Here is a 16281-nt window from a genome sequence, read left to right on the forward strand (position 1 = left end):
CCATGATCGTTCCACTGCACTCCAGCCTGGGCGACAGAGTGAGAACTTGTCTCAGGAACAAAAAAAAAAAGAGAGGAAGTTCTGCTTCTTCAAACCCACACAACTAATACAAAGTAATCAACCTCCCCACCTCAATAACCTGAAATTAAACATCACACAATAAGCCCTGAACAAAGAGCTGTAGGTCAATGTTCCATTTTGCTTTTAAAAGCTTCACAAGAACATTTCATTTATTAAAATAGTTTCTGTAAACTCTTTCAGAATAACAAAATTCATTTTCCTTGCTTAAACAGCATTTCAAGTAGAAGTATTTTTATTTCAAGGCACCATAAAATGATGATCTCTCTAAGAAATACCTCTCCTTCCATGTGTGAAAATCCTTGGGGGGAAAAAAAAATCCCACACGGTGTTCTTGGCCATCAGGATCATTGAAAACAAACTTTGGTGAATGCGAGCAACTGCGCCAGACAGGACACAGGTTACAGGGCCTGATGTCACTACGGTAACTGACAACCTTGGAACGGACCCTACTGCTGATGTTTCAAAAGGACACAGAGGTGAACTGGTCACTTCTAATTAAGAAGAGCCAGCGGGGTGGGGGACGCTGAAAACCAAAAATCCACGTAGACATACGTGGCAGTGTGAACGTCTGTCCTCCCCTTCCTTCTCCTCACTTCCTCTCCTCCTCCTCACTCAGGCTGGTATTCTCCTGGTGTGCGGACGTCAGCTTGCCCTGCAAAAGGGCTGCCAGTTTTTTCGATGTCTTTTTGAGAAACGAGCTGCCCGGGTGAGCACTGTTCACGTGAAGGTACAGGTCCTCCTGGGTGGGGCCCGTGTAGCCGCAATCCTCGCAGACGTAGAGCTTGTCCCGCCGCTGCTTATAGGCGTACTGCTGCTGCACCCCGTGGATCTTCTTCAGGTGGGACTCCAGAGAGCAGCGCTGGGTGAAGGCTTTATTGCAGACGTTGCATTTGTAGGGACGAATACCTGCAAGGACGAGAGACAGAAACAGCATCGATTGGTCATGGCCAAGCCAGAACCACCCAACTATGAAGCCAGTAAAAGTCATCCTGACCAAGGATTCATGGCAGCATGAGGACAATGGTTACAGCAGGAGACAAAACTGCCTACAAAAAATCATAGCATCCACCTGAGCAAACCTAACACAAACAGATGCCAACATAGGGAAAAAAGCCAAAAACAAACAAACAAACAAACAAAAACCACCGGCTTATGGGAGGAAGATTTTTATTCTTCCAACTCGCATACCTTAACGTTTTCATATTATTGTGAGCAAAGTAAACTTTTTTAAAAAAAATTAATTCAGGTCAGGTGCAGTGGCTTACGCCCGTAATCCTAGCACTTTGGGAGGCCAAGGCGGGCAGATCACTTGAGGCTAGGAGTTCGAGACCAGCCTGGCCAACATGGTGAAACCCCATCTCTACTGAAAATACAAAAAACTAGCCAGGCATGGTGGTGAGCACCTGTAGTCCCAGCAGCTCGGGAGGCTGAGGCAGGAGAATCACTGGAACCTGGGAGGCAGAGGTTGCAGTGAGCCGAGATCGAGCCACTGCACTCCAGCCTGGGCAACAGTGAGACTCCATTAAAAAAAAAAAATTAATTTGGGTTTTCCCAGAAACAGAGCCTGGGACAAAGATTCTAGTACCAGTAGTTTATTTGAGAGGTGATCCTGGGAATAACCTATAGGGCAACAAAGATGTGAGGCAGGGAGGGGTAGGATCCAGTACAGGGGGAGCTACCCAGCCAGTTACCAGGGTCCAGTCCTGTTGTGCAATGCAGGGAGACAGTGTGGCACACACCTTGGCGTCATCTTGCCCCTCCAGGAGCTGAGGTCAGTCACTGGCTGCCGGCTGCTCCTGGGTGGCTTTGATTCTCCATCCCCAGCACTTCTGCCTGCCTTGTGCAGACACACTGGGCTCCAGCAGGAAACCTCTCCAGCAGAGGTGCAAGCGTGGGCAGTTGCCACTTGGACTGGTGTGCCCAGAAATGGCAGATGCCCAGGCCATTGGCAGGATACTGAGGCATTTGTTGCAGTTATGAAAATCATTTCCAAACAAGATATGCTGGCGTTAGAACTGGGCTAACATTAGACCTGCCTTCTAGCTGAGATTTCACAGGTACAATATAGAGCAGGGAGTTCAGCCTCATCAAAGCACTGCCGCTCCTACCTCCATGACTGGTACTCACCCTGATGTGTGTGGCAGAATGTCAGATAAAGAATATAAACATGGACTCTGCGTGTATGCAACAGACTATTTGGATGAGCTTGGACAGTGCAGTATTTTACATACTTGCCAGAGCCTCAGAATCACCTGGAGAGCTTTTGAAAATCTTAACTCACTTCTCCTAAGACCAACTCAGTGGGTCTGGGGTAGGAATCAGGAATCTATTTATTTATTTATTTATTTATTTATTTATTTATTTATTTATTTATTTGAGACAGAGTCTGGCTCTGTTGCCCAGGCTGGAGTGCAGTGGCGAGATCTCGGCTCACTGCAAGCTCTGCCTCCCGGGTTCACACCATTCTCCTGCCTCAGCCTCCCGAGTAGCTAGGACTACAGGAGCCCGCTACCATGCCCAGCTAATTTTTGTATTTTTAGTAGGGACGGGGTTTCACCGTGTTAGCCAGGATGGTCTCGATCTCCTGACCTCATGATCCGCCCGCCTCGGCCTCCCAGAGTGCTGGGATTATAGGCGTGAGCCAACGTGCGAGGCCCAGCAATCTATTTTTAACAAACGTCACTGGATATTCCAGTGTTTAACTTGGCTTTCAAGAGCTACCGATTATGGTCTTTAAGACTCTGGTTGTGGTCTTGCCTGAGGTCACGTAAGGTAGTGGCAGGGCGGAGACCTCAGAGCACACCCAGCTCAGTACCCTCCACCAGCAAAGGTCACCCCTCGAGCCAGTGGCTGAACAGGAGGCTCACACTCAAAAAGAAGGTTGGGATTTAAAGATGGAACAATAGACACTGGGGACTACCAGAGGGAGGGGCCGAGGGCTGAGAGACTCCCCATTGGGTATTATGTGCACTACCTAGGTGACGGGATCATCTGGACCTCAAATCTTAGCGTCATGAAATGTACCCATATAAACAGACCTGCACATGTACCCCCTGAATCTAAAATCAAAGTTGAATTTTTTTTTTTAAAGGTTGAGACTGGTATGTGAGAGAAGCAAGCACACTAAGCCAAAATCTCACATGACAGATTCTAGGAAATTCCTGTAGGTCATATCAACAAGTTTTATTGGGCTTTAAGAAACGAATTATCTGGGTGCTGCACAGTGACTCATATCTGTGATCCTAGCACTTTGAGAGGCTGAGGTGGGTGGATCACCTGAGGTCAGGAGTTTGAGACCAGCCTGGAAAAACCCCGTCTCTACTAAAGATACAGAAATTAGATAGGCATGGTGGCACATGCCTATAATCCCAGCTACTGGGGAGGCTGAGGCAGAAGAATTGCTTGAACCCAAGAGGCAGAGGTTGCGGTCAGTCGAGATTGTGCCACTGCACTCCAGCCTGGGCGACAGAGCGAGACTCCGTCTCCAAAAAAAATAAATAAGTAAGTAAATAAATAAATAAATAAATAAATAAAATTAAGAAATAACCATAGTAAGGTCTAACTTAGGCTCTCAAAGAGAGGCTATGGCTGTGAAGGAGACACAGTCACAAAAGCATGGAAGCTGAGAGAGGGTGAATATGGTACTGGGGGTACATGGAGCACAAAGGGGCCACTGCCACAGCTACGAGACCATTTTAGAGCCTAGAGACAGGAGGGATGCCACCTGGAGGAACCCGCAGACCCTGTACAGATTCCTGGACCTGCCTCAGGGACCCCAGGCACTAGGTCAGGGGCTGGGACTAGGAAGCTGCAGTTTTCTTTTTAATATTTTATTTTATTTTATTTTATTGAGACTGAGTCTTGCTCTGTCACTCAGGCTGAAGTGCAGTGGCACAATCTCGGCTCACCGCAACCTCTGCTTCCTGAGTTCAAGCAATTCTCCTGCCTCAGCCTCCCGAGTAGCTGGGACTACAGGTGCCCACCACCACAGCCGACTAATTTTTTTTTTTTTTTTGAGACAGAGTCTCGCTGTGTTGCCCCGGCTGGAGTGCAGTGGCGCGATCTCGGCTCACTGCAAGCTCTGCCTCCCGGGTTCATGCCATTCTCCTGCCTCAGCCTCCTGAGTAGCTGGGACTACAGGCACCCACCACCACGCCCGGCTAATGTTTTGTATTTTTAGTAGAGATGGGGTTTCACCATGTTAGCCAGGATGGTTTCGATCTCCTGACCTGGTGATCCGCCCGCCTCGGCCTCCCAAAGTGCTGGGATTACAGGTGTGAGCCACCGTGCCAGGCACAGCCAGCTAATTTTTGCATTTTTAGTAGAGACAGGGTTTCACAGTGTTGGCCAGGCTGCTGTCAAACTCCTGACCTCAGGTGATTCACCTGCCTTGGCCTCCCAAAGTGCTGAGATTACAGGCATGAACCACTGTGCCTGGCCCTAATAGTTACCTTTTATTAAAATATAAAAAATAGGCTGGGTGCAGTGGCTCATGCCTGTAATCCTAGCACTTTGGGAGGCCGAGCTGGGTGGATTGTCTGAGGTCGGGAGTTCGAGACTTGCCTGGCCAACACAGTGAAACCCCGTCCCTAATAAAAATACAAAAATTAGCCTGGTGTGGTGGCCCACATCTGTAATCTCAGCTACTTGGGAGAATGAGGCACGAAAATTGCTTGAACCCAGCACACAGAGATTGCAGTGAGCTGAGATAGTGCCACTGCACTCAAGCCTGGGCAATAGAGCGAGACCCTGTCTCAAAATAAATAAATAAATAAATAAACAAAATAAATAATCAAAGGTTACTATTAATAGTTGTTTAAATTTAAAAGTAATATACCCCCAGTTTTATGGTGAAAAACAGCAGTAAATTAAAAAAAAAAAAAAAAACAGAAAAGATCCCTTTGTCACCCATGCACCTCTCCTTCCCTAGTCCTGACTCTCAAGTTTCTTGTGATGCTTCATGTTTTCTACAAATTATATATACATACATTTTATTTTATTTTATTTTTTGAGAAGGAGGCTCGCTCTGTCTCCCAGGCTGCAGTGCAGTGGCACGATCTTGGCTCACTGCAACCTCCGCCTCCTGGGTTCAAGCGATTCTCCTGCCTCAGCCTCCCAAATAGCTGAGACCACAGGTGCCTGCCACAATGTCCAGCTAACTTTTGTAATTTTTAGTAGAGACCAGGTTTCACCATGTTGGCCAGGCTGATTTTGAACTCCTGATCTCAGGAGATCCACCTGCCTCGGCCTCCCAAAGTGTTGGGATGACCGGCGTGAGCCACCACACCCGGCCTACATATATATTTTAAGATTAATAAATATATGTCATCTCTGGGTGTTGCCTGAGCAGGAGAATTTTTTAAAGCTTCCCCAGGAAGCTCTAGTGTGCAGCCAAGTATGAAAACGAGCGTTCTAAATAAATGCACATTCACACTGGCATATGCACGTATGTATATTTTTCTGAAACATAAACCTGGGGTTCTGGAGAGAAAGTCTGGAGGGTGGTGAAAGCTTACACTTGTCATTGCGTCCCTGTCTGTACTACTTCCCACCCCCAACCACCTGCCAGTATTAATGATAATAATTTTCATATTAACTGTGGTTCCTCCTGGGCAGTGGAATGACAATGAATCTCCCACCTTTTCTCTTAAAACTATTCTAGGATAGGTGCATGGCTCACGCCTGTAATCCCAGCACTTCGGCAGGCCAAGGCAGGAGGAGCTCTTGAGTCCAGGAGTTCGAGACCAGTGTGGCGAACATGGGGAGATCCCCATCTCTACAAAAACACTAAAAAATTAGCTGGGTATGGTGGCATGCCCCTGTGGTCCCAGCTACTCAGGAGGCTAAGGTGGGAGAAATGCCTTGAACCTAAGAGTTCAAGGTTACAGTGAGCCATGATTGCGCCACTGCACTCCAGCCTGGGTGACAGAGTCAGATCCTATCTCAAAAAAACAAAAAACAAACAAACCAAAAAACCCTCACCCATCAAGGTTAAGAAAGTTTTAAGGCAATATTTAAAAAATCAAAATATTGAATGAATGAATGAACTCTATTGGTACCAGGAAAGAAAGGTCACATGTTTGGGACTAGTTTTCCACATAGGCAAGGGCTACAGACTTCCCTCCTAAGGAATGCACCCGCTCTAGCTTTCATGTTTCCACTGTAACGCAGACTTGGTGTTTTCCTGGCCTTCTAGGCCCACGCAGCAGTGAGCAGCTGGCTCCCACTATCCAGCAGATCAAGCAGCAAACCTGACTTCAAACCTTCAGCTTGTCAGAGCAGAAATCCACCCAGAGATTAGTTGCTCCTTTCACTAGTTAGTAGAAATAACCCACTGCTGTTTTAAAACATCCAAACTAAAAATATGGGGAAGCTGGCACACTTACATCAGGGTTTAACCTGGATATAACTAACTCCTGGAGGTTCCCATCCTCAAAGGTGATCTGCCCCCTAGGAGAGGCCAGCCAGGCCACCACTCAGCCCCGTGTGCACAGGGCCACATCTCCTTCCTCTCTTCAGTCAACACATCCTTTGAGCATCTTCCATGAGCAGAGTACCCAGCAAGGCCTGGATAGCAAAGGCTAGAAGATTCCAAAGCCCTCCATCATGCCAACAACAGACATGATGGCAGTGGGGGATTTTTTTCCAGGGAGGGGGTGGAATTAGAGCCTGGTTTGGAAGATGAGTGACTCGCAGGCAGAGATGGAAAGGAGACGTAGGCCCAAAAAGCTCTAGTTACGGCACTTCTGACTTTTGCCAAATGCACTGCTCTGTGCCCCAGCACTTCTGCTTCCCAATTTTCTAGTGTAAACGCCGCCATTCACCCCTCATTCATTGGTGCAGGCACTGCCATGCGGCAGCCCCTTGGTGACCCTTTCTAGGTTTGGGAACAAGCACCTCCCTCCCAGAGGACCCCCATCACCCACACACTCAGGGGGACAAAGGTGGCCAGAGAGGAGTCCTGGGCAAGAGGGACTGATGCCAAGGCCCCTCCCACCACTTAGGCTCACCCATCTTGGTGCCCTCACGCAAAGGCCAATTGTGCCTGTGTCTAAAGCAGGACATGGGAACTGAAGAACACCACCCATGCACTAGACATCATTAACCTACTGACACCCACACGACTGTGAGTCCAAGGCCACTGAAAAGCCAGGCTGCAGATCTGCTGCTCATTAACTGAAACAGGGGCAGGCTGCTCCAGTCCAAAAGGCCGTTTCCTCACCTGTCACAGGGGTATCATAGCTCTTGCATGGCTGCTGTGAGGATTAGCTGAGATACACCAAGTTCTCAATTGGATACAGCTCAACGTAATGCAGATAAGCCTCATTCATAAGCTGGCTGCTCACCAGCCTGGCCAATATGGTGAAACCCCGCCTCTACTAAAAAATACAAAAAAAAATTTAGCCGGGCATGCTGGCGGGTGCCTGTAATCCTAGCTACTTGGGAGGCCAAGGCAGGAGAATCACTGGAATCCGGGAGGCGAAGGTTACAGTGAGCTGAGATGGCGCCACTGTACTTCAACCTGGGTAACAGAGCAACACTCTATCTCAGAAACAAAACAAAACGAAACCCAAAAAACATAAGCTGGCTGCTGGGCACATGAGTATTTTGCAGATTTGTCTTTAAACTGTACCTATATGTATACTTTTGTATGTGTTACTTATTTCACAACAAAAGGATAATTTTTTCAAATGTGGTTGGCGGAGGAGCGGGGGGACTGCTTTCGCCATCTGCCCTTTTGAATTTTGTACCATCAGCCCGTCCTACCTAGTCCAAAAAATGTTGTTTATTGGGTTATCAAAAAGGTTTGTTGTTTTCAAATTTTTTACCTTAATAGCAAATCAAGCTTCATGCCATACATCCCCAAGGAAAATTCTTCCCTTTGGAACTTTCTAGTTGCTTTCCTTGCTATAGGTCAACTGCTCCTTTACTGAACTTTATCCGAAGGTGAACTTCAGCAAGAAGTTTTTTACAGGCATGCTTGTGGGAGTGGACATTTACGGCAGCCTCCTCGGAGGGCAATTTGGCAATGTCCATAAAAAAAAAAATCATAGTGTATCTACCCTTTGGCCCAGCAATTCCACATCAGGGAAATTATCCTACAGGAAGACTCACACAGGGAGGTGAAGGATATACAAGATATACTCATGGTAGGATTGCTTGAAATGAAAGAAAGGAAAGAAGAAAGAAAGGAAGGGAGGAAGAAGGGAAGGGAGAGAGAGAGAGAGAGAAAGGAAAAGAAGGGAAGGGAAGCAAAGGGAAGGGAAGCGAAGGGAAGGGAAAGGAAAGGGAGAGAGAGAGAAAGAAAGAAAAGAAAAGAAAAAAAAGGAAGGGAGGGAGGATGGAAGGGAGGAAGGAAGGAAATATGCAAATGGAAGCAAATGTCATCAATTGGGGAATAGAAAAGCACAGTCCCTCAATATTGGAAATTTTGTCATGATTTCTTTTATTATTATTATTATTATTATTATTATTATTATTTTGAGATGGAGTCTCACTCTGTTGCCCAGGCTGGAGTGCAGTGGCACCATCTCAGCTCACTGTAGCCTCTGTCTCCCGAGTTCAAGCGATTCTCCTGCCTCAGCCTCCTGAGTAGCTGGGATTACAGGCGCCCACCACCACACCCAGCTAATTTTTGTGTTTTTAGTGGAGACAGGGTTTCACCATGCTGGCCAGGCCGGTCTCAAACTCCTGACCTCAAGTGATCAGCCCACCTTGGCCTCCCAAAGTGCTGGGATTACAGGTGTGAGCCACCGCGCCCAGCTCCAAGATACATATTATATGAAAAAAGCAATAAGCATTAAAAAGTTTTGGGAAAAAAATTAAATCGTAGAACTGGGGCTTGGCATGTGAAGGAAGTTTACATTTTTTTCTTTCCTTTTATCTCCTAATGAACATATTACCTTCTTAGCTAAAAAATAAATTAAGATAAAATACAAATTAAGAATAAAACAATGAGGCGAGGGTTTGTTAACTGGACCAGGCAATTCCGCATGACAGCATTCAGGCTACTAGGGGTGGAGGTGACTTGATTCTTTCTTCTCCATCTGCCCCACTCCAAACGTCTCCCGATCTGCATTTTTCCCAATCTAGTCAATTCTTCCCTTTGGGCTCCAAATAAAGACACCATTGTTTTCTCTTCTTTAATCAAGATGGGATTTGTGTGCCTTCTCCTCCCTCTGAATGTAGCCCCCGATGGAAGATAAGGACAGAAGGCGCCCTGGAGGGTGGGGCCAGTGCCGCCTCCCCACCTCCCTGACCTCAGAATTGGAATTCCTCGCTTCACTCTGTGGAACTCAGCAGCTTCCCCAGGAATGGCACGAGCCCTGAACTGCCTCCTTTATTCCAGCCACCGTTGTTAAGTTATAACCAGCGTGGGTTTATGACCTCCCTGGGCCACATGGCTCCCTGCAAAGCCTTAGCCGGGAGCCCCACGGATGCATGTGCCCTTCTCACCTGTTTATGGCCCTTTACACGGTCTTCTCTGCAGTTTTTTATATTGTCTGAAATCTTTTACAGAATATGTAGTCATTTTACAAATGAGCAAAATAAAACACTTTCCATAAATGCTGGGCTTGGCACATCGGGCACTTCCAAAGCAATAGTCTGCATTTCCCGCATGTTCGCTCCTGAGGACTCTGGCACTGCTGGTCCGCGGACCACCCTTTGAGTAGGGAGGGTGTGGACACTCAGTGCAGAGTCTCGTGCTTGCAAGGGCTGGTTATTATTTTTTCCTCTAAAATACAGATCGCCTCCCTCTCCTCCCAAAGCAAATAATTGACTTCAACAGAGAGCCGTTCTTCGGAAGCATCCTAGCCTGTTCAACCTAAAACACTGAAATAAACCCAAAAGAATATCCTATAAATACTATATATATCCTATAAACATAAAGGCCCATGATGTTTTTCACAGGCTATGAACTGAATACACATTCATTTCCTGGAAGTTCATGTCCCCTCTCTATTTTGAGCTGGTTAGCAGGCAGAATTTCCCATGTTGGCCCAGTGATCCTGTCAACTTCACTAAAGTACAGCAATTCCCTCAATTATATAGTGGCTGCACTGCTGGCTTCCCATCCAGACTGCTTTTCTGGGTCAGTGCCTGTCCCCAGCCAGCTGTTGTGCGGTTTCTGGCTGTCCCCTTCTTTAAGGAATCAGTACTGGGCAAGTGACGTTCCAGATGCTCAGGAGTGTCTGCCTGACCTCACCCAGGGCAGACACAGTCCTCAGCCAACGTCAGACTGAAATGGGGGTAAAAAAAGGTCCCTGCCTCCACCTTGCCTGTAGCAAGGTCCACCACGGAGTCCATTCACACTCCAGATCCCCCCAGGGATGAGGTCAAGGCTGCACTCCAGCTAATAGCAAAACCCATGCTCATCCTCTGCCCTCACAGGCCCCTGTTGAAAGCCCTCCCTCAATAAACCATTTGATGGGAAGCTGCTTCCAAACCCCACCTAAAGCAATCTGGATTAAAAATAGCCACTTGTTTGCTGATAACATTTTCACAAAATATTACAGAGATTTTCTGCACAGGTCAGTTTCTCTCTTCCAGTCTTCAATAAGACATCATTTAACTAACACTCCCTTCTCCTCTTTCTCTCTCTCTCTCTCGCTCTCACACACACACACACACACTCCTCCAATTTACCTTTCTTGGGTGAACTCACAGCCAAAAAAGAAGTCCTAATCTTTTCTTTTATCTACTTGGATATTAATGTAAGACATTTTCAGGTTCTAGTTTCCCTGGATCTTTTTCAAGATGTTTCTTTGTGTTTTGAGTCTTTCCTTAGATATCCTCTTTGCTCAGTAGTTGCAGGGGATAGGAAGAGATGGGGGAGAAGGGGGTGGTGCATATTAACCCTGATTCTCTATCTCACTGTCTTTGCCCACCTCATCAATATGATAGCTACAATTCTCCAACAAAGGGTCCTGGGGTCCCAGATAAGTCTTTAAATTGGCCATGGCCTGGTCTAATTGGACTGCAAACAAACACACCCCTCATTTAACTATCTGTCGTATTTATGTTAAGTGTCTATATCTTTGTTTGTGGCCTAAATATAACATTTACTTATAAAGAACCAACAGCAAAAATACAACACTCACAGCTCAGTCAAAGGCAAGACCAGGGCACAGTGGCTCATGCCTGTAATCCCAGCACTTTGGGAGGGCGAGGCAGGCCAATCATCTGAGGTCAGGAAGTCAAGACCAGCCTGACCAACATGGTGAAACCCCATCTCTACTGAAAATACAAAAATTAGCAGGTGTAGTGGCGTGTATCTATTATCCCAGCTACAGCTACCCGGGAGGCTGAGGCAGGAGAATCACTGGAACCCAGGAGGCAGAGGCTGCAGTGAGCTGAGATGGGAGCCATTGTACTCCAGCCTGGGCAACAGAGCAAGACTCTGTCTAAAAAAAAAAACAAAACAAAGCAAACAAACAAAAAACAAAGGTAAGACCAAATCCCCACTGAATTCCAGTAAGGTCTTTTGGAGCTGGTGAAGTTTGTTCACATGAACTAAAACATCATCTGAGAAACCCACATTTTTGCACTTTGTACCAACTCTCTCTTTCGGACAGAGCTGAAGAGATGGCGGGGCAAGCCTGTTCCTCTGAGCTTGCCACCCGCTGATGTGTCAGGAAGCCCCGGCTGCTGTTTCTGGTCTTTTATTACATGGAGACACATCTTCATCAGACAATAGGTCAGGATGGGGCAAATAGGTCTAAAACATTTCCATAGTTCCATTTGTTCATCACTTTAAGTGTCAAAATTATGACTAAAATTTTTAAATGTTATCTGTAGGTTATCTTAGTGTCATCCAATAGAAATTAAAATGCAAGCTGCTTTATAAGTTAACATTTTGTAGAAGCTGCAAACAAATAGGAAGAAATGGGTGAAATGAATTTTAATGCTATATTTTGTTTAACTCATTATGCCCAAAATACTACCATTTCAATGTAAAATCCACATTAAAAACTGAGATTTTTGGCCGAGCGCGGTGCCTCACACCTGTAATCCCAGCACTTTGGGAGGTCGAGGTGGGCAGATCACCTGAGGTCAGGAGTTCGAAACCAGCCTGACCAACATGGAGAAACTCCATCTCTACTAAAAATACAAAATTAGCCAGGCATGGTGGCACATCCCTGTAATCCCAGCTACTCAGGAGGCTGAGGCAGGAGAATCACTTGAACCCAGGAGGCAGAGGTTGCAGTGAGCCGAGATCGAGCCATTGCACTCCAGCCTTGGCGACAAGAGCAAAACTCCTTCTCAAAAAAGAAAAAAAACAGGCCGGGCGCAGTGGCTCACGCCTGTAATCCCAGCACTTTGGGAGGCCGAGGCGGGCGGATCACAAGGTCAGGAGATCGAGACCACGGTGAAACCCCGTAAAAAAAAAATACAAAAAATTAGCCGGGCGCGGTTGTGGGCGCCTGTAGTCCCAGCTACTCGGGAGGCTGAGGCAGGAGAATGGCGGGAACCCGGGAGGCGGAGCTTGCAGTGAGCTGAGATCGCACCACTGCACTCCAGCCTGGGCGACAAGCGAGACTCCGTCTGAAAAAAAAAAAAAAAAAAGAAAAAAAAAAAATCGAGATTTTTACACCTTCTTTTTTTTGCATTACAACTTGAAACTTAGTGTCTCTTTTGTGCATACAACACATCTCAATCTGGACCAGCCACTCGTCTGAGACTCAGGAGCCACCCATCATCAGTGGCCGTCAGACCAGCCAGCGCACCTCTAGGTTTTTCACTCCTAGCTGCCTCCTAAGCCCTAGCCTTTCCCCTAAAGTGATAATTGTGAAGCCCTTTGGGAAAGCGTCAGGTGGAAAGCGTCATTCACTAACTTAAATGATTTTCAGCACCCTCACAGGAGTCACTAGAAGAGTAGGAGATGGAGAAAATCTGAGAACCTCAGGTTGGGAGTCCGAGCGGGTACAGGCACCCTCTTTCTTGCTTCCTCTGTGGGCAGAGGACATCTTGGCACCACTGAACTCACACGCTCACAGGCTCCTCTACAACCTACTAAACCCCAAGCCAAGGTGTGCAGTTTGTACTACTAATAGGTCTGCATTTCCCTTTATCTCACCTTCCTCTAGAAGCAAGCAGGCTTCTAGAAACTGCAACAGGGCAGGCTGGTGAGGCCCCTGCCTCAGGGAGAAGGCTGAGGAAGGCACTGGGAGGCAAAGAGGGCAGAGAAGGAGACCCTACGGAGGAGAAAAGACCATGAACTTCAGGTCAGCCGGTTCTGGTTCTCAGCTCCACCACTGAGGGGTTGTGTGAGCTCCCTGAGCCTCGTTTCTTCATCTGCAAAAGGTGGGGAACAGCAGCACTGACCGCTTGGGGTAGTTTGAGATGAGAGAATAAAGGCTGGGGGCCTGGCATGAAGGACAGTGACCACGTGTGGCTTGCTTCTGTCTGCAGAAGCCATGGTACTCTCTGAAGGGTCTCCCAGTCTCTGCCGAGCCACCCTCCTCACTTGCTAAATCTTCTGCCTCCCAGGGTGGATGCCCCGTTCATATCCCCTTAGCAGACTGCCAGGCATCTCAGATGGTTCCTGCATCTCTCTGCCTAAGGATGCTCTCCAGGCCTGCAAAGGGCTGGGGTGGGCAGTGGGTGGGGAGAACTGCCTACGAGTCAGGAGGTCCAGGATGGACACCCAAGCAGGAGGGATGGGGGTTGATCGAGCAACCTGGAGTGCATTCTGTAGGATCTCCAGCGGGATGGAGCCCCCATTGCCCATAGTGATAACCCACTCATTATTATTGAGCTCGAATTGGCTGTCTTCCCTCCCGACCTCCCCGACCTCCTCTACTGTGTTTCCTGGGATCACCTCTCAAATACACTGCTCACATTCAAATCCTTGTGTCAGTGTCTGCTTCTTGGGCAACCCAAACTAAGGCACTCCTCATCAGCCACGCCCTTCCTCCTTCCGTCCTGCTGTAGAAAGCTTGCTCATCCTTCAAGGCCCAGCTGAAAGACCACCTTTTCTAAGAAGCCTCCCTGACATGCAGTTAGAAACACGGCACCTCCCAGGACTTCCCTTTGGCATGAGCCACTTTTTCTTCTGTCTGGCATATCTGCTGTTTCCCTTGTCTCACAGTCAGATGTCTGAGTTATTCCTCCCTGTGTTGGCTGAGAGCTCCATGAGCACGAGGTGAATCCTAGGGCCTGTTACACATCAGGTCCTCAGGAAGCCTCTGCCAACTGTTGCAATGTTACTACTAGCAATAGCCAATGTTTACTAAGCACTTACAATGTAAGAAGCACGTTTATGGAATTCTGGCCCCAAAACCTCACAACCACCACTTTAAGTGGCAAGTATTAAAATGATCACACCCATTCTAGAGATGGAAAAACTAAGGTGAAAGATGAATAATTTAGACCAAGTCTCACAGTCAGTTAACTCAGATCAGGAGTTCTTAACTACTATGTGACCGCCTCAACTTGTAAACTCTTCTCTGAGAAGCTGCCAGTCCCTAATATTTCCCTTAGTCTCCAGCAATGGAGGATTAACTCAATCACAGGGGAGGCAACGCCATCAGCTCAGTGTTTACTCCAGTTGACGGTACCAACAGCCAGCCATGCTCCCTGGGCCCCTTGCACTGTGTCCTAGAAGCCAGGGTTGGGGGATTGACCACAGAATCCACCCAGGCAGGGAATGCCCTAAGGACATCCTCAGAGATGATGTCCTTGAGACACCCTCAAGGAGGGGCTGAGACACCCTCCAGGGCCGCCAATGGCCAGCGACCTCAGGAGTGGCCCCGATTTCCTGCCCCTGGGTCAGGAGGAAAGCCCAGCTTTGCTTCTGCTGGATGGGTCCCTTGACAGCCTCAAGACCTTCCCCTAGGCCTCTTATAAGACCCCCCACTGCCCTATGGCTCCTCCACCACTCCCTAAGCATTCTCCTCACCCCCACCCGATGGCCAGCTTAGCCTCACAGAGGTCACACTTTTACTGATTCACTGGTGCTAGGAAAAGAAGCCATATAACCAGACCCAAAGAGCACACTGTGGGATTCCATTTACATCAAGCTCAAAAACAGGCAACAGTAACTTAAGCTGTTAGGATTTGCAACAGTGGTTTTCCTTGGAGAGAAAGAGGTAGACTGGGAGGGGTAGTGACTTCTAGTGGCTGGAAATATTCTGTTTCTTGGTCTGACTGCTAGTTGCACGAGTGTGTTCACTTTGTAAAACTTCCTAAATTCACTGAGGTCGACACTTAGGATCTGTGCACTTTTCTGGAGGTATATTAAACTGAAATGAAAAGTTCTCTTTAGAAAAAGTTTTTGGCTGGGTGTGGTGGCTCATGCCTCTAATTCCAGCATTTTGGGAGGCCAAGGCAGGTGGGTTGCTTGAGCCCAGGAGTTTGAGACCAGCCTGGGCAACATGACGAAATCTCATCTCTACAAAAAGTACAAAATAAAAAAAAAAATTAGCTGGGAGTGGTGGCACGCACCTATAGTCCCAGCTACTAGGGGGGCTGAGGTGGGAGGATCAGTTGATCCCAGGAGTTGGTGGCTGCACTCCAGCCTGGGTGAGAGAGAAAGATGTTGTCTCAAAAAAAAAAAAAAAAAAGAAAGAAAGAAAAGAAAAGAAAAAGTTTTAAAAAAGAAAAACAGAAAAGAAATATGTTAGGATTCCAGCCACTCTCTAAGGTGGCAGAAACTCTTTCCAGACCAGGGAGGCAGCTCACGACCAATCCTCTAAGAGCAATCACGCATGATATGAACTAGAAAATAGGATGCAGAGGCCTAAGAAGGAACCTGTATGAGGGCTGAGTAGCTGGGAGCCCCATCTGGAGGGAGGAAAGTGTCTTCCCATCCCTACCAAAATACCAAGGACTGAAATAGTAAACCCTTTTTTTTTCCTTGAAACCAGGTCTTGCTCTCTTGTCCAGGCTGGAGTGCAGTGGCACAATCATAGCTCACTGAAGCCTCAAACTCCTACGTTCAAGCGATCCTCCAGCCTCAGTCTTCCAAGTAGCTAGGACTATAGGCATGCACCACCATGTTTGGCTAATTTTAAAATTTTCTTGGGCAGACAGAGTCTTTCGATGTTGCCCAGGCTGGTCTCCAACTCCTGGCCTCAAGCAATCCTCCCACCTTGGCCTCCCTAAGTGCAAGGATTATGAGAATGAGCCACTGCACCCAGCCTGCAGGTAGCAAATTCTATAAGTCTGTTGGGAGGGTGGGTGGTAGCCTGGATAGGG

At 47.5% G+C, this 16281-nt stretch overlaps 1 protein-coding gene across 2 annotated transcripts in view; it reads right to left on the reverse strand.

The window, feature by feature from the left end:
- Positions 1-295: 295 nt before the first annotated feature.
- Positions 296-16281, reverse strand: part of OVOL2 (ovo-like zinc finger 2) — a 35094-nt gene continuing 19108 nt past the window's right edge. For both annotated transcript variants that reach the window (XM_011979491.1, XM_011979490.1), the window contains exon 3: positions 296-987. In XM_011979491.1, the coding sequence (XP_011834881.1) occupies positions 671-987 (317 nt within the window). In that variant the 3' untranslated portion in view covers positions 296-670. The remainder of the gene's footprint in view (positions 988-16281) is intronic.

Source organism: Mandrillus leucophaeus, unplaced genomic scaffold (assembly GCF_000951045.1).
Source record: "Mandrillus leucophaeus isolate KB7577 unplaced genomic scaffold, Mleu.le_1.0 Scaffold202, whole genome shotgun sequence".
In the NCBI taxonomy this organism is placed as follows: Eukaryota; Metazoa; Chordata; class Mammalia; order Primates; family Cercopithecidae; genus Mandrillus; species Mandrillus leucophaeus.